The sequence below is a fragment of the Protopterus annectens genome, chromosome 8.part0 (assembly GCF_019279795.1).
Source record: "Protopterus annectens isolate FY-2018-M chromosome 8.part0, PAN1.0, whole genome shotgun sequence".
Classification (NCBI taxonomy): domain Eukaryota; kingdom Metazoa; phylum Chordata; order Ceratodontiformes; family Protopteridae; genus Protopterus; species Protopterus annectens.
The window spans coordinates 767,817,103-767,836,140 of NC_056741.1; the positions used below are offsets into that span (position 1 = coordinate 767,817,103).

The window sequence follows — 19,038 nt, forward strand, 5'->3', positions numbered from 1 at the left end:
AGAGAAAAGGGAATATTCTGAGAAATGATATTGGGGACTTAGCATATGTACATATATTCCATTCAGTCTCCACATATCCAGAATCGCTCTGGCAGGTCCCAACATTTCAAATGGTTACCCATGTCACTTCAGTTCAAATGGATACCAAAGATGGCTCTAACTCTAGAAGCCACATTAGTTTACTTAGGAATAATTATGTAGAATATTATATTTATAAACTGGAGGACAGCATTCTAAAAACTGAACCATTGAAGGGATGAAGAAGGGAAAATCCAATATTATACCATGATCCCCCCAAAACGTGCACGCTGATTGGCCAGCGTGCCCGTTGTAAATCGAGTTATACTAATGGAAAAAGGTCCGGTCGCCCGGACTTTTTTCCATTAGTATAACTCGTTTTTTTAAAACACTGTCTCGCTATGTTAAATGGGTTTAACATAGCGAGACAGCTTTAAAATAAGCAACGGAGCCGTTGCTTATTTTAAAGCTGTCTCGCTATGTTAAACCCATTTAACATAGCGAGACAGTGTTTTAAAAAAAAGCAACGGAGAAAGCAAGATCTCCATTGCTTTTTTTTAGTGTTTCGCTATGTTAAATGAGTTTAACATAGCGAGACAGTTTTAAAATAAGCAACGGAGATGTCCGTTGCTTATTTTAAAACTGTCTCGCTATGTTAAACTCATTTAACATAGCAAAACACTAAAAAAAAAGCAACGGAGATCTTGCTTTCTCCGTTGCTTTTGCCCACAGCTCTGATGTACTGCGCAGGCGAGCAGTACATCAAAACTGCCGCGGATGCCAGACATCTGCGGAAGGGCAGTAAACAGGCATTATACTATGCCATTATTTAAGAAACGTAATAGTTTCTTTTCTTAAATAATGTCATGGTATAATAGCAATAACCCACTTCTGGGTGTGGCTAATGCTAAATTTACCCACAGTTGGCTTTGTTTGGTCCTCGGGCGCCCTCGGGACCAAACCACGCCAACCGTGGTAATTAGCATTACCCACACCCAGGCGTGGGTTATTGCTATATTATACCATGATCCCCCCAAAACGTGCACGCTGATTGGCCAGCGTGCCCGTTGTAAATCGAGTTATACTAATTGGAAAAGGTCCGGTCGCCCGGACTTTTTCCCATTATTATAACTCTTTTTTTAAAAACACTGTCTCGCTATGTTAAATGGGTTTAACATAGCGACACAGCTTTAAAATAAGCAACGGAGATCTCCGTTGCTTATTTTAAAGCTGTCTCCATGTTAAACCCATTTAACATAGCGAGACAGTGTTTAAAGCAACGGAGAAAGCAAGATCTCCGTTGCTTTTTTATGTTTCGCTATGTTAAATGAGTTTAACATAGCGAGACAGTTTTAAAATAAGCAATGGAGATGTCCGTTGCTTATTTTAAAACTGTCTCGCTATGTTAAACTCATTTAACATAGTGAACACTAAAAAAGCAATGGAGATCTTGCTTTCTCCGTTGCTTTTGCCCACAACTCTGATGTACTGCGCAGGCGCCGCAGTACATCAGAACTGCCGGATGCCAGACATCTGCGGAAGGGCAGTAAACAGGCATTATACTATGCCATTATTTAAGAAAAGTAATAGTTTCTTTTCTTAAATAATGTCATATATAATAGCAATAACCCACTTCTGGGTGTGGGTAATGCTAAATTACCCACGGTTGGCTTTTTGGTCCGGGCTTAGCCTCGGGACCAAACCATGCCAACCGTGGGTAAATTTAGCATTACCCATACCCAGGCGTGGGTTATTGCTATAAGAACACATGAAACTAAGGGTAGAAAAAACAGGCAGGAAAGGGTAGAAAGTAAGTGAAGGAAACTAACGAAGGAACCACACCATTAGGAACAACTAATTTGGAAGGGAAAAGTTAGAGAGTTGGATGAAGCCACTCAACCGATTGAACTGCAAGTCAGAGATTGCCTTCTGTATCACAGAGTGCTGGCAGAATATAGACAGAGAGAGAGATGAAAATACTGAGTGAAAGATCAGCTCTGGTTGTGCTGCTAGAGGAACCAAGAACAGAATATGCTATTATATAAGAGATAATTACTAGTGTGTGTGTGTGTGTATATATATATATATATATATATATATATATATATATATATATATATATATGTATGTATGTATGTATGTAAAATACTGTATGGCAACTATAAGAAACAATCACAGGAGATTAGTAAAGAATGGGAAGGAAGAATAGAATGTCGAATTACAAAAGAGTAATGAATAGAAATGTATAAAGTCTCTAGGTATGTTAATAAATGCAGAAGAGTTCGGATTTCTGCATGGATATGTTTGCTTATACTCTGGACAGAATTCAGAGGATTTTTCCTTAAGCAGAGAGCTGATGTTAGAGATCTGAAAGAAATGAGAGAGGAAGGTGGAAACATAGTTCATAGAGTTCATAGTTCATAGATTAATACTAGGCCAACTGCCCTTATGAGTCATTTTAAGCCTAGCCAATTACCTCAAGTGAGAGTCAAACGCTGCACCTTGTGTCTGTAAGGTAAACACCTTAAGCATTATGCCAACCTCCCACTCCCACATGTTTTGAGGATTATGTGAAGATAGTTGAGAATGACCTGGCACAATTATTGGGAGATATACTGTATTGACTAAAGGTGATGATGCAAATTAATTGGAGTCTAGGTTTAGAATTATTAAGGCATTGTTAAGGCCTTATTGAGTTTAATGTTACAATTTGCTAAAAAACAATCACACAAAGTGGAAACCAAAGATTAAACCAGCTGTAAATAAAGAAGACTTAGAGCAATGATAGCTAAGGGATAGAGGAAGTGAACTTCATAAAAATAAATTGTGCATTTGGGAACAATATATACAAAATCATGTTCATCTAGACGAGGATTAAAATAAGGAGGCTGGTAGAAACTGAGAAGTATATGAGTCTGTTGAATGGGAGTAAAGAAGAAAGTTATCATAGAAATTCTGTGTTTAAAACACGTATTATTATTATTATTATTAGCAGTAGTAGTAGTATTAATGTATATGGATTCATGTTGCAGATCAATAATGTGATGAATAAATAAATCTGTTTAAAAACAATATTCAAAAATCAGTGTTTAGAAAGGCATAATGTGTAGAAAGGGTACACTTTGTTCATGAAATTACTTATTTATTTGAATGTGTTCTAAAAATCTTTCCTTTTGCATTTTATAGGCTTGTGGTTCCAAGGCTTTTGTGACATTTCTAATTTTAAGCTGGTCTACAAAAGGTCATGCTGACATTGCATGTAGGAATGATGATGGACAACCTGTGGATTGGTGAGCATGATTTTGTAACATTATGTGTCTTAGTGAACTCATTAAAATAAGTATTTCAGCTTTATCCAGTATTCACCCTTCAGTCTTGTTACTGCTAAATCCTTTCCCTTTTTTAATTAAATTGAAGCAAAATACTGTGGAAGGGATAGGAAAGTGGTTCAGAGAAAAATAAGAGAGAAGTGGCCATTTTAGGTAGAATACGACTTTCACAAAATTAAGACACCATCAAAACTTCTATTGTGGATATAAGATAAACAATAAAGAAATAACATTTGCACTAACTAATATCAAAAAGCTTCATTAGAAATATAATCATGCAGATCTCATCAAAAGTCCCATCTTATGCATAACTAAAAGTTCCGGAGTATAGTACTTTGTTAAGAGAGAGAGACTTCTAATCAGCCCACCAAGAGGGCTTAATTTGTTTACTCAACAGTGTCAATAAGTGTTTTGTAGATCTTAGAGACAGGAGCATGAGCTAAACTTTTTCACATGAGACTTTGATCAGTAAATCTGCAATAGAAGTATTTTTATTATCAGAGGTCTCAAGCAACCTGTGCTTATCTTCCAGTCATTTTAAAGCTGACCCTTTTAATACTGGATAGAAATACCAATAATCCACTTACAGAAGAATTTTCTTCTGACAATACCAAAATGCAATACACATTCCTGCACTAACCACAACCAGCAATATGGTTTCATCCTCTGCCAAATACATAGTGTATTCAGTAACTCAATATGCCATATTGTGAGTATCCCAGCAAAGGTTTCCACAGTATCAATTTACGAGTTCTAAACAATTTCCTTGGAAAAAATGTCCATATCCCCTTAAAATACAATTTAATTATGCAAATTCTTTCAGCCTAGACATTAATGGTTAAGTGATCATCCAGTAACTATGTGCATTAGAAATATAAAAATTATGATTTCCAGCAAAATTCTTTAAATAGATCCTCTTAAACTTTCATATTGTAGATGTACCCAGAATGTAAAGGTATAAATCTTTTGCTTCACCTATCAATACTGACACTTGTGTTGGCTAAGACTCAACTAATTAAATGATAGTAGTCAGGATTCAACCTACTGAATAAAATTAAAAGCAAGTGTTTTTGTTTGTTTTGTTTTGTTTTTTTGTAGGGGAAAGTCACCGTGTACCCTCCTCTATCCTATGAATGTATATATATGAATTCCACAGTGACACAAACTTGAAGAAGGCAGAAATCTCCCAAAACAAGTGGAATCTTCATCAAGGTGGATCTCAAGGAAATGGGGGGAAGACAAATCATAACAGCAAATGTGTGGGTATCAATATCGACAAACTATGTACCTCACATTTGCCTTGATCCTTCCACTACTGGTAATCCAACCCTTATTCATATAGGAGTCCAACAATAATTATATAAATATTGACCTTATCATCTACCTTCCTCAGAGAGGATAGAGACAGTCACGGGATAAAGACATTTAGGAGTTAATGCTCAACTAGAATGGTTTTTAATATTGTTTATTAGACATCCCATAGTTTGCTGACCATAAGATGTGCTTTCTTACACCAAATAATTAATGTATGGAGATGCAAACACCTTAGTTTAATTTTTCCCGTAAAGTATTAAAACAGTCTCCAATATACAGTACTCAAATTGTATAGTTATAGGTTCATAGGTTGGTACTGGGCTATCTGCCCGAAGGCATATATTATCCCAGCCACGTTGTGCGGTATTCACCGCCCCTTTAGTAGTTCCCTAGACCCTTGTACTAGCAGCTAGTACCCTTGGCCCCAATCTAGTAGTGCTATTGGTGTGATCTCTGGTGTGAACTTTCTGTTACCCATCCACTCATCAAGGTTCCTCTTGAAGAGTGATAGTGAAGGGCTCTGTCTTATGTAGATCGGGACCCTGTTCCATAGTAAGGGAAGTCTCTGCGAAGGGAATCTATCCCTCCAGCATGTTCTATTCATTGTTGTGTTAAGGTTTATATCCCTAGAGCATGTAGCTCGAGTAGATTTGGTTTTGCTAAGATGGAGCATGTTCAACAATTCTGGGTTGGACATGGCTCTGTACGTTAGACAGAGATCGCCTCTGAGAAAGTGGTATGCAACAGAGAACAGTCTTAGCTTTTTCAATCGTGCTGCATAGGGCAATTGTTTGAGGCCAGTAATCCTCTTGATTAGGTACCTTTCTGGTCTCTCCAGCTGCTGGAGATGTCTAGCTAGGTACATTCCAATTGGTGCATTGTACTCAATAATGGGTCTGATGAGGGAAGAGTAGAGGGGCACCATTACATCCTTAGATCTTGATGTGAACCCTTTCGTGATCAGATGGGTCACATAGAAGGATTTTCTAACCACTTTGGCAACATGGTTATCAAAGGAAAGCTGACTATCTACTTGTGTCCCTCGATCCCTTATTTCTTCTTCAGATTTCAGGGGATTACCTCCTATGTTGTAGTTTGCGGGTACTCTGTTTTTTCCAGTGGGGATTACTACGCATTTTTTTGCATTTAGCTTGAGACTATGGCTTTGACACCATGCATCAGTCTCATTTAGGCCCTTCTGGAGGATCTCCATGTCGGCCGGATACTCTATTACATCACCCAGCTTGCAGTCGACCACAAACTTAGTCAGCCACAGCCCTTCTGTGCTTGCCTGTACTTCTGAGAAGTATATGCCAAACAGGAGGGGCCCCAGGACAGAGCCCTGAGGCACACCACTCGTTACTGGTCTGGATTCGGACATAGATCCCGCTACTCTTACTTTATGGGATCTGTCTGAGAGCCAGTTTGCGATCCATCTTGTGACGTAAGGGTTATGCCCAGGCTGGTGAGCTTATCAATAATACCTGAATGGGGAATGGTGTCAAATGCTTTAGCAAGGTCATGGTAAGACGTGTGTACCTCCTTTCCCTTATCTATAGCCTGAGTAACTGTCTCAAAGAAATCCACCAGGTTCAGGAGGCATGATCTGCCCTTGAAGCCAAACTGTGTGGGGTCCAGCAACTGGAGGTTCCCAATCTCTCCATTTATGAGTTCCATAATGATTCGCTCCATAGCCTTACAGATCAGACTGGTTAGGCTTATTGGTCGGTAGTTCCCAGGGTCAGTTGTGGCCCCACCCTTGTGTAGCAGGACCACCATTGCATGCACCATTCTATGGGCACATATCCTGTAGAGAGGCTGAGACTAAACAGGGTATTAAGATGCGGGGTTAATTCCTTTTGGAGCTCGCGTATGACACAGCCTGGGACACCATCTGGTCCCATGGAGGCAGTGTTTTTAGCTTTAGATAGAGCCTTGTTAACCAACGTATCAGTAATAATTGGACTTACACAATCCCCTAGAATGGTAATAGGCCCTGTAGGTGGTGAGGGGGGGGGGGGGGAATTTGCACTGAACCTGTCAGCCAAGATGTTGACAATGTCAGAAGGGTCAGTGTATTTTGTTCCATTTTGTACTAGCTCAGAACAGACCTGAGCGTTGCCATTTAGGTTTTTGACGTAGCCATAGAAGGCCTTATGGTTATCCTTGGCATCCTTGGCAACTTTCTTTTCAAAATTAGCTTTAGTTGACTTGATGAGGGCCCTCAATTTCTTACTAATGCTGATCAGGGATGATTTTTCTACTTGAGATTTGGCCTTTTTTGTATAAGTCTCCTCCTTTTATTGTAAAGTTTGCTTATGGCTGGGGTCCACCAGACTGGTTTCTTCTTGCTTGAGGAAGGAGTCTTGGTTTTATTTGGGATAGCACAGTCCATGCAATCCTGAAGATGTATACAGAGTGCCTTGGTGTAGAATTCCACATCCTGGATATCATTATCCTTCTGCAAGGGAATAGTGAAGCTTTCCACTTCGGATGCAAGTAGTTTGAAGTTTGCTTTGGAAAGGTTTTTGACTATGGTTTCTTTGATTGGGGGAGGTGGAAGAGTGAGGATGTCCAGGGTTATCAGTTTGTGGTCGGATCTGACCAATGAGGGGGTGATAACGGGTGTGGTACAATGGGCACCCATATTTGTGATGATTAAATCCAATATGTTGTCCCCTCTAGTGGGGGAATATACTAGTTGTTCAAGGGCATTTCAATTTATAAATTCTATGAATCGCTGAGCATAGGAGTTGGAACATTGGTAGTTCACCCAGACTATACCAGGGTAGTTGAAATCACCCAAGATTATGGTGTTGGGTAGGACCTTTATATTTTCCAATGTCTCAAGGAATGCAGAGTGAGCATCTTGGGACATGGTGGGCGATCTATAACTGGCTACAACTTGAAATGTGGTTTTGCCTGCTGATAGTTGCGCATGGATGATCTCTGGGGCATCATGCTGTGCTACTAACCTGGAGATATGGGTATCCTTGATGAATATGGATACACCTCCGCCCTTTGTACTGCGATCCGGTAACTGAGGCCAGAAGGTATGATATGAATTGTAACCCGGCAGTGCTGGGGTGCTCTCTTGAGCCTTGAACCAGGTTTCCGTCACTGCACAAACATCGATTTTCTCCATGCTGAGGAGAGCCTCGAGTGTGTGCATTTTGAGGTTGAGACTTCTGGCGTTGAGTAGCATTACCCTTAGTTTTTGTTTACCTGTGCTGGTTACGGTGGTTGGTTTGTCCTTTGAGCCTTGCCTAAAAAAGGCACTATGGGGATGGCAAGAGCCTTGGCCAGTATTCGAAAACCTAGAGGTGACAGGTGCAACCCATCTCTGGCAAAACAGCGAGGATTGTCTATCATGTCAAACCAGGCAGACAGACACTGGATCCCCTTAGAATGACACCAGAAGCTTAGCCAGTTGTTGAATTTGATCATTTTGTCTTTGTATTGTGGTATCATTCTAGGTGAAGGTAGTATGCTACTCAAGGTCAGAATCATACTAGCTTGGGCTACATGATCAGAGAGCCCCTCAATGTCTCTTTTCATGTAGTCCAGGGAGGTACATATTAGATCATTCACACCAACATGTACAATGACAGCATCATACTTGTACGTGTTCTGGAGTGATCTAAGTCCCTGTGTTATGTGGTGGATCCAAGCACCTGAGATGCAGCTGACAGTAACCTTCTCCTTGTTCAGCCTGGTGAGTGGAACATCCGTGTGCCTTACTACAGAGTCTCCTATTACTAGCGTGTTAGGTATGGTGTTTTGCCTTAAGGGCTGTTGTGAGGCACACTGCTGAGGTGAATTATGTGTTTTCTGGTTTGTGTTTGGGGGTGCAGGTTGCTTGCTTGTCTGCTTTGGAGGGCACTGTTTCTTTTTCAGATTGGTACCTAGTGCCTCAGAATATGTTTTGTGTATTTAGACGTATGTTTTGCCGGTGCTTGTTTTGTAGATTCATGTGTGACAGGTGGTGTGATGCAAGTGTGTCCCTTATCCTCTTGACTGTCTGTTACAGTCATGGGTTGAGAGTGCTTAGCCTCCAGTCTGGCTGTGTATTTGCATCTCTCACAAGTGTTTGTGTCTAGAGGTAAGAGGAGAGGGTTGTCTGTATACATGAGGCAATTGTGACACTGCCTCAGGATGCCCAATTCCACCAGATGAACTGGAGAGTACACCTGAAGCTGACCTCTGGACATGCTTTGAAGAGTAAATTGAAATTAAGTCCTGCGGACAATCAAGGGTCTTATGCTATATTATAATAGTGCTGTCTAGGAAATTTGGAGAATAATAGTGCTGTCTAGGAGATTAGGACAAGTGCTGATTTCTGTTTAGCAAGTGCTGCAATAAGAGCAGCTGATCTGAAGCACTTGAGTTGAGGCTTGCCTAGTTCTAAGGGAAAATTTACAGCGCAGACTTTGTGGGGCCAGGAATAGTATACCCCAGCTAACCGGCGCAGCCCGACACTGCTCTGTGCACAAGACCACGCAAGAAGAGAGTTGCATGGCTTTTCCTCTAGATAAGTGAGGAAAGTGAGTACAAAAACTGTTTTCCTCTAGGTAATGAGGAAGATAGAGTGCTATAGTAATTAGTAGCTTATTTAGTGCTTACAAGTTCTGAACAAGTGCTGAGCATGAACAAGCAAATTTAAGTGCTAAAACTAAGAATCTGTATCTGCACTAGATAAGTTACAGGACAGAAACAAGCGCAAATACAGGCTTTCAAATCAGAAAGTTGAGAGAGATGGAAGAGATTGCCCAAACGGCCAATAACTATAAATTCTGGGCCAGAACCACTACTTATGTGGTAGACAGGTTACCTAGTGCTTACCACTCCCACTGATAAACTAGAAGGCTTCCCTCCAACACAGAAAGTCTTGGGGGACTCAGAAGCTTACATACAATCCTGGATACAGCAAATCTGTATCTGGAACACTAGTTACAGGAAAGGTAGGAAACAGGCTTACAGTTTTTTTTTTTTGTTTTTTTTTTTTGTTACAGAAAAGTAGCAAAAACAGTAGTAAAAAATAATTCACATGCAGTGCAAGCTAGCACACTTGAGTATGCAGCAATATTAGACCAAACATAGTTTAAAAATGCAATTAAATTAAAAAAGACTAAAAGCAAGTGCAGAAAGAGTTTATTAGGTAGAATGTGGTAAAGAGATGGGACGGGGGAGTGTCCCAGATCAAATCTACAGTGGGGCGGGCAACTGCAAAAGCCACCAAATTTAAACTACAAACCAAAAATAGAGAGGGTGGGTGGGACAAAACAGTTTCAACAGAGATCTAAGCACAAACTAACAGTACAAACTTTAAAACCAAAAAAATATTCTCAGCTCTGTATATTTACCGATCAGTCTTTCAGAACAGTGATACAACAGTTTCAACACAGATCTAAGCAACAATTAAACTCTATAACCAAAAAATATATACTCAGCTCTGTATAATTGCAGATAATATGCAATCAATGCAGATAATATGTTATCAATCTTAAACCTGGAAAAGACACAGAAAACTAACAACAAGATTAACTATATTGCATATCCCACCATTGGTAGGATTAGGAATATTTGATAAAATATTATCAGGGTAAGATTCAGTGTAAGATTCAGGGTGCAAAAGATTTCATGTCTAAAGAGAGTAAACAGACATATAGGTGATTAAATTAAGTACCTTTACAATCATACTGGCATGGAGGATTGTGTCAACTCCCTTGGCCAGGTCAAGATAAGAAGCATGAACAGAGTGACCACAGTCCACAGCCTATGTAACTTTTTAAAAAAAGTTTACTAAATTCTGGAGCTAGAAGCTGCCCTTCACAAAACCAAACTATTTCAGTTATGTTACCTATGTCTGCATAAATGAGTTCTGCAATGATACATTCCACAGCATTGCATACAAGGCTGGTGAGGCTGACTGACCTATAATTACCTGGATATCTAGGGGTACCACCCTTGAGTAGAACAGTCACAGTAGCTATTCTCCAAGCATCAGGGCCAAACTCTGTGGACAGGGTGAGGGTGAACAGTTAACTAGAGGCTGAGATACCATGGCATTGATGAGAATACAAACTGGCATGTTATCTTGATCCATAGAAACATTATTTTGATTGCAGGGAAACTAATTTTCATGGCTAGTGGGCACAACAATGTAGGTAGATAGAGTAAAGTTATCAATATATTTGACTGCTGACATATTGCCTGTCTCTCTTGGAATGAAATTTCTGATTTTATTGTGAATAAATTCAGTATATTTTTGAACATCGTTCCTTAATTTCCCTACATAACTGAAAATGATTTGTGGTTTCCTTTGGTATATGCATAACTTTAAGCCTGTTCTCAGCTTTACAGTTTTTAATAGTGCTCTTAAGTTCCTTACTGATATGTTTCACTGTGGTCTTAAGGTATCTCTTACAACTTTTCATTATTTTAATTCTTTAAACTCATTACAGCCGAGTACGCCTCCAGGCATTTCTGCAGTTACCTCCTACTGTGCCTCTAGGTGTCAAATATTGCATGTTCATATTTGCATTAATAATTCGAAAACCATGCTACATAGAAGGTATCAGAATATTTTATCTTGAAGCATAATGATGATAAACACAATTGTATTGATATTTGACCTCTGTCAATAAGTATTTGTTAGAACTGTAAGATGATAGATTCATTTTTAAAGGCTCAGGCCACATCCACTGGGAGTTAAAGGCACACACTCAAAAGAGTTGTACTGGAGAGAATGAATTAACTTGCAGAAGTTCCTCAATTCTTTTCTGCAGCATACTGCTGTATTTGCAATATTCTGTAATTCCAGCTTAAGATGCCTGCATTTATCATCTGCTTTATTCCAAAATTGACTAAACCTGCCAATATAAAAAGGAAAATAACATTGAAATAACATTTAGATACATCCCATCCATTATGTATACAATAAGTCTCACTCGGACTTCCTTTCTCTTCAACCGAATCTCTCAAGATACTTGATGTTACCTGTTTAACCTTTTTAACCTGTTACAATATTTTCCTCCTCTATCTCAGTTTTTAGATACTTCTGATTTCCCCAATTTCCTGCAAGACCTCAGGAAAGAAAAACACCGACTATGTGATCATGCATGATATGTACATTTATGTTTTTAGGATTTATTTAATGAAGCTAAATTAAAGAAAAATGTGTACAGTTCTCATTTATAATCTCACTGATTAAAATGTTTATTGTTTGATTACTGCCTATATCCCTAACTATCTGGTCAACTCTTAGAAGTGTTTTATCAATGAAATAATTAGCTTAGGTGGACGATTTCCTAAAGGCTCTATAATGCATTTCTTTGCATTGAATTTTAATCCATGGCTTTCACATCAGTCATTTGTGGCAGACCCTTTAGTAGGATGTTAGTGTTGTGGGGGGGAATCTGTGGTAGCTCCCAATTTATAGTCATCAGCAAACTTGGTGAGCCAGAGGCCTTTGACATTAGTCTTGACTTCCAAGAAATATATGCCAGACTGAACCAGGCCCAACACAAAGGCCTGGGTACTCCACTGGTCTCTTGGTGGCAGTGGTCTCACGAATACTGATTTCTTGGTTCCTATTTGTGAGCCGGCTGCAAATTCAGCAAGTTATGTAGGGAATTATGGCTAGTTTTGAGAGTTTGTCAACAATACCACAGTGGGGTATTGTATTGAACATGTTGGCCAGGTCAAGGTAGGTGGTTTGCACTGTTTCCCCTCATCCATAGCCATGGTGACCTTCTCAAAAAAGTCTACCGGGTTAAATAGGTAAGACCTTCCCTTAACAAAGCCAAACTGGGATGGGTCCAGTGTCTGTAGGTTGGCAATATTCTTGTTGATTGATTGTTTCCAGGATAATTCATTCCATGGCTTTGCATGTTAGACTGATGGGTCTGCAGTAACAGCGATCAGTTGATGCCCCACCATTATGAAGAGGGATGGCCGTTACAGCCCTCCATTTACCTGGGACATAACCTGTTTTGAGGCTAAAGTTGAAGAGTGCCTTAAGTGGCCCTGCTAGTTCATGTTTTAGGCTATTTAGGAGGCATTGGAGATACTGTCAGGGTCCATTGAAACAGTGTTTTTAGCCTTAGCAAGCACCTTCAGGACATCCTCCCTGTTGAAAGGTGTGGAGGTTATGCTAGAAGGGATTTCACAGGAGTTTGGGGGGAGTGGGAGTGAAGTTGGGACTAAATTTATCAGCCAGTAGATTTGCTATGTCACCCTGGTCATTGAAGGCTGTGCCATTTACCACCAGTTCTGCACACTGCTAAGTATTACCTTTAAGGTTCCTGACATAGCTGAAGAAAGCCTCGTGGTTGTCTTTAGCTTGGCCTTGCTTAACTTTATTAGACCTCTTAGTTTCTTGTTTAATTGACTCAGAGAGTTCTTGTCTCTTTGATAGTTGCTGTTTCTTATTCTGGCCATGACATTTTTCTTTTGTTATATAACCTCTTAGTGTAAGTATTCCACTAGTGTGGTTTGTTTTTGGTGTTAGACTTGGGCTTACTTCTATAAATACAATAGACTCAATGCAGCAATTTAAATCTTTGTACAGAGTTTCTATAAATATTTCTGCATAGGTAGCTGTATTCTTAGGGTTTTGGGGGAACCCATGAATTTTGACAAACTGTCACTTAATATGTAGTTTGCCTTAGTATAGTTCCTAACTGTTATGGGTTTAGTTGGGTTTTCCATTTTTATTTCAAGACAGACAGCTTTGCAATCTGACTTTTCCAATGAGTATGTCACACGAGGGTGGTGCAATGGTCTCCCATGCTGGTGAGTATTAGGTCCAATACGTTTGATCCTCCGGATGGAGAGTGCAGCATCTGGTCCAGGGTGTTTGTGTTGATAAAGTCCAGGAAACATTGTGCCTGTGAGTTAGAGGCAGTGTATGTCTCTCAGTGTATAGAGGGGTAGTTAAAGTTTACCATGAATAGGATATCTGGTTGGATGGTGAGTGCCTCTGGTAGGTCTAGGAAAGAGCTGTGAGCTTTGTGGGTCCTAGAAAATGACCTGCAACTGGCCAGGACATGGTTGGGAACCTTGTCTGTGAAACCTGGATGTGGATGAACTCCAGGGTATTATCTTTTTTAACCAACCTACAATTGTATTTGCTCCTAACATAGATCAAGACACCTCCACCTTTAAGCCCTGTCTGTGCTGGTGTTGGTCTAAATGTGTGGAAGGCACTATACCCTTCCACTGCTGGAGTACTTTCTGCAGCTGTAAACCAAGTCTCAATAACAGCACATATGTCTACATTCTTCAGAGTGAGAAGATATTGCAGGGTGTGGAGATTCTTGTCCAGGCTTTGGTTTGAATTTTTTTTTTGCTATGTTGGTACTTTTGACATTGCCTAAAAAAGGCTCTAAGGAGATGGATACATATTTAGCCCATATCCAAAAGCCCAGGGGAAGACAGGTGCAGACCATCCTTGGTAAAGGAAAGTGGTCTGGGTCTGTTAACCACATCTTCCCATGCTGATAAACATTGGATTCCCCTGGAGTGACACTAGATCCTAATCAAATTATTAAAATCAATAATGTTCTGTTCATACTGTGGCATCATCCTTGGTGAAGGTATAATGCTGATCATTGCAAAAGGCACATACCTGTCTGTGACACGCATTCAGAGAGATCCATAATGTCTCTTTTCATATAGTCCAGTCATGTACACCTCAGGTCATTTACACCCACATGGACTATGATAGAATCAAATTGGTCCCTGTGGTGCAGTGACTTGAGTGCATACATGATATTGTGGGTCCTCAGATTGGTCCCTGTGGTGCAGTGACTTGAGTGCATACATGATATTGTGGGTCCTCAGATTGGTCCCTGTGGTGCAGTGACTTGAGTGCATACATGATATTGTGGGTCCTCAGATTGGTCCCTGTGGTGCAGTGACTTGAGTGCATACATGATATTGTGGGTCCTCAGATTGGTCCCTGTGGTGCAGTGACTTGAGTGCATACATGATATTGTGTGTCCACAGATTGGTCCCTGTGGTGCAGTGACTTGAGTGCATACATGATATTGTGGGTCCTCAGATTGGTCCCTGTGGTGCAGTGACTTGAGTGCATACATGATATTGTGGGTCCTCAGATTGGTCCCTGTGGTGCAGTGACTTGAGTGCATACATGATATTGTGGGTCCTCGCTCTGCATAGGCAACTAACCATTATCTTGTCCTTGTCCATCCTGGTGAGAGGAGTATCTCTGTGTCATACAATAGAATCCCCATGAGAAGAGTAAGTGTTTTATTGCTTTATGACATTTTGTCTTGAGAGATCATTGCATTTAGGCTTATTTGTAGTGTTAGGTGTTGCTTTTGGTGTGTGCTTTAGTGATTGCTGAGGGTAGATGCTGCAGTCTGATGACTTAAGAGGGCTCTGATGTTAGGAGCAGTTTCTTTTAAGTCCCTCAACATAAGAAAGTCTACGTGTGTGGTGAGCAGTAGGTATGTATGTGTGTGTTCTTGACAACCTTGTTTGTAAGCAAGATTTTTGTCTCCAAGGAAGTTATGTATGTGCATCTCTTGCATTCTGAGTTAGCTTCTTTAAGGTTAAAGGTTGCCTGAGTACATAAGACAATTGCTACATTATCTCAGGATGCCCATATCTATCAAGCGGGCCACAGAGACATTAGGAAATTGCAGATCCATATTGAAAGATCTTGTATGAATGTTGGGCTATTGTGGTTTAGGATCTTGGATTTACGGGGCTCACTTGCATGATGTCTAGAGTGAAGGCTAGATGTTAGATAGTACTATGATCTTAGTGCTTTTTGACACTGTAACTAGCTGTCCTAAGTTTACCTCCATGCAGAGCCTTTCTTGTTACAGGGAACAGTCCTAAGTACTAGCTTTATAGGTTTGCTACTATACAGAGTACTGCTAACCACCACTGAGCAGTGTACAGCTCCGTGAAAAATACACCTAATTTACAGAGGCAAGAAAAAAAGCTGAAAGCTAACTCCTGTGCCCTCTGGCCAATAAACAATTACACTTTATGCTCATGAAGTGCCTCCCAAATCAGAGAGACCTGGTAAATATCTTCGGCAACAAGATGGATGATCCTGGAACTTCTTAATGTAAAAGCACAGCAAATGTAGCTCTCAAGTGCAGATTAACACCCAATTAAGCCCCTAAAATGCCCTCTGGCTGACGAAACAATCTCACTTTATGCCTCCCTGTGGGTTCCCAACTCAGACTGGCCAGGCTACTTTACTACCACCACTAGAATAGCAGTCCCCAGTCTTCTTAATGTAAAACACACTTTGATTGTTCAAAAGTGAGAAGGTACCAACTAGCTAAAACAAGTAATTGACTTTAAGCACCTTTGTGTTTTTCCCAACTGGTACAGACCAGGCTATTACCTTTCTACTCCCATTAAAACTGCAATCCCAGCCTTCTTAATGTAAAAACACAGTTTATTTAGCCAAAAGTGAAACGGTTTCAGCAACAAATCAAATAGCACTCTACAATTAATTCTCATTTTAAACCTCCTGGTGTGTTTGCCAATTCTTACTGATCAGGCTACTTTACTGCTGCACTAGAATAACAGTACTAATGTTCTTAATATAAAACACACTTTGTTTAGCCAAAAGTGAAAATGTACCAACTAGCTACAACAAGTAATTGCCATTTTAAACCCCCTTGTGTGTTTCCCAACTCAGACAGACCAGGTTACCTTTCTAATCCCACTAGAATTGCACTCCCAGACTTCTTAATGTAAAAACATACTTTAGTTAGCCAAAAGTGAAATTGTATCAACTACCTAAAACAAGCGTCAGTGTAAGCCCACATTCTGTGTTTCCTATCTCAGAAAGACCATGATACCTTTCTAATCACAGTAGAGTTTCAGTACCAGCCTTCTTAATGTAAAAGTACACTTTAGTTAACCAAAAGTGAAAAGGTATCAGGAAACAATTCTAACAACTAACTACAAGTAATTGCAAAGCAATTCAAAAGCAGATAAAACTGCAACAAGGAACACACACACACACACACACACACACACACACACACACACACACACACACACACACACACACACACATACACACACACACTTTAAGAGAATTTCAAGGTACACTACCAGTCTAAGGGAAGAGCCTTCCCAGTTTCTTTTGCATTAATCAGTAAGATGATCAGAAGAGACAAGACTAGCAGAAGCTTCTAGGGCCAGGTATACAGGTATACAGCAGATACTGCACAGACATTGCTAATATCCTGTAAAGAAAAATAGAAGATCTGAGAGTTTTAAGACACATAGAACATAATGCAACAAAATAATTGATCATTGTGACAAGCGTGAGGGGGAATTCATGTAGTATGAAAGCATGGAATTTAGTCTAAAGGACCATATTGCCTGTATGTTTAAGGTGTGTGGAAATAGTATGTCAGGTGCAACAGTATGTTAATAAGCCACTAGCTGCAATGTTTAGACATGGAATATCAGGTAAATTGTTCAAGAAACACTTACTTAAAAATATGATTCTTTTTGATCCCTACTTGAGACACTGGAACATATAAACACCTTGAACAAAATTCCAGCCAGAATAAGCACAATCAACATGAACAAATGGTGAATTCAAATAACTGTATGAGAGTGAACATAAACAGGTGTATCACTGTAAGAATGCAAATGAATTGCCATGTTTAAGGAACAGATAAGAGTATCAGTACCAGTAAACCAGTTTTGGAGACATAAACAGAGCAAAGCAAAAAACAAGTTGGAGAGAACTGCAGGAAATTTCATTAGAGCAAGTTACTCAGAGTCACACTTCAAAAACAGTCTAACAATAAGCTCTGAAATAAAATGTACCACACTGCTTTTTGTCATGGGCAGTATTCCACACACCATGCATTCAGGGGTTTGTTCCCTGTGTACTCCCCTATCTTTTATAATCAGATCCAAGTTCACCCTTGGGGGCAGTTCCCCATCTAGTTGACTGTCAGATTAGTCTGGCATAAATGTCATAATATGCCTTACACACGAGCTCAGGAGTTTGAAACACAGTATGTTACACAACTATTTATTCGTATGTTGTTTTTCCAGTAATAAGCAAAAACATTTTTCAGACAAGCAGACTGCTTTCACTAAATTCCATTTATTGAAGTATAACTGTGACTCATGCCTCAGTTGTTTGTTTTCCTTTCAGCTTTTCCCGGTTAGGGGTCGCCGCAGCGGAACTCTGGTCCGCTAATGATTGGCAGTTGGGTTTTTATGGTGTCAAGTTGCCAGCTCGATGCCCAACCATCAACGAAGGCATGCCCATTCAACGCATGTCTTTCGAACGCCCACTCGACCGTGGGGAGGACATGCAGACTCCACACAGAAGTCACTCCCAAACCAAGCCAAGAATCAAACGGGAGAACCTCTTGCTGTGAGGCAATAATGCTACCGCTGCACCACCGTGGAAGTGTGAATCGTGCCTCAAGTGAGGCATGCAATACTCTGAAGATGTCTAAGAAGAGATCATTATAAAGTATAAATGAAACACCCACGTATATGTGATAAATTAAAACTTGTACAGATATTTAATGACGTATAATAAAGTGTAGTCATTTACAGATGCATTGACAATGCTTTAAGTAAATGCAAAATATTATGTGGTATTACCATATATTTATCTTTTACATGGAGACTAATTGCAAGCTGTTTTGATACCAGACAATTTTGTAATTAGTGATTAAATCGGTTTTGTAATCTATATAAGCAATGGCTTTGAATAATTTGACTGTCCCTTTGAAGGTAAAGTGCTGAGGTGTTAGGGCATATTTAAATAATTACAATTCTACCTTTGTTAATGCTGTCTGCGTGTCATATGAGGTTTTAGTGTTTTTCAATTGTTTTTATACTGTTGGAGATACTATGATGGCTTGATTTAAGGGCACCTTTAATACAGAAGCATTGACAGTACTTCACTAGAGATTTTAAACAATGCAGTACTGACATTTGAAGAATTTAAACACTGCATGAAGGAAGAAAGTAAATTGGCCTGTGATACTAAACTGCAGAAGGACTACTGGGTGGCCATTTGCATGCCACAAATTTCTCAGGAATTGGAAGAGATATTTTTGAACAGTGGAATTAATTTTATTGCAATGCACATTTAGGTGGCTTAAGATCTTAAGAGAGCACAACTTAAGAAATTATAATAAGTTAAAGGATCAATTACTAACATGGACAGGATTAGGAATAAGTATATTAGAGGGTCAGCCCAGGTTGGAAGGTTTGGAGACAAAGCCAGAGAGGCAAGATTACGTTGGTTTGGACATGTGCTGAAAAGGGATGCAGAGTATATTGGGAAAAAGATGCTAAGGATGAAGCTACCAGGTAACAGGAAAAGAGGAAG

General features: G+C 39.8%; 1 protein-coding gene across 1 annotated transcript in view; it reads left to right on the forward strand.

The window, feature by feature from the left end:
* LOC122808045 (deoxyribonuclease-2-alpha-like) overlaps window positions 1-19,038 on the forward strand; it is a 182,422-nt gene that overhangs the window by 23,077 nt on the left and 140,307 nt on the right. The window contains exon 2 of the mRNA XM_044079033.1: window positions 3,205-3,308. Coding sequence (XP_043934968.1) covers window positions 3,205-3,308 — 104 coding nt within the window. The remainder of the gene's footprint in view (window positions 1-3,204; window positions 3,309-19,038) is intronic.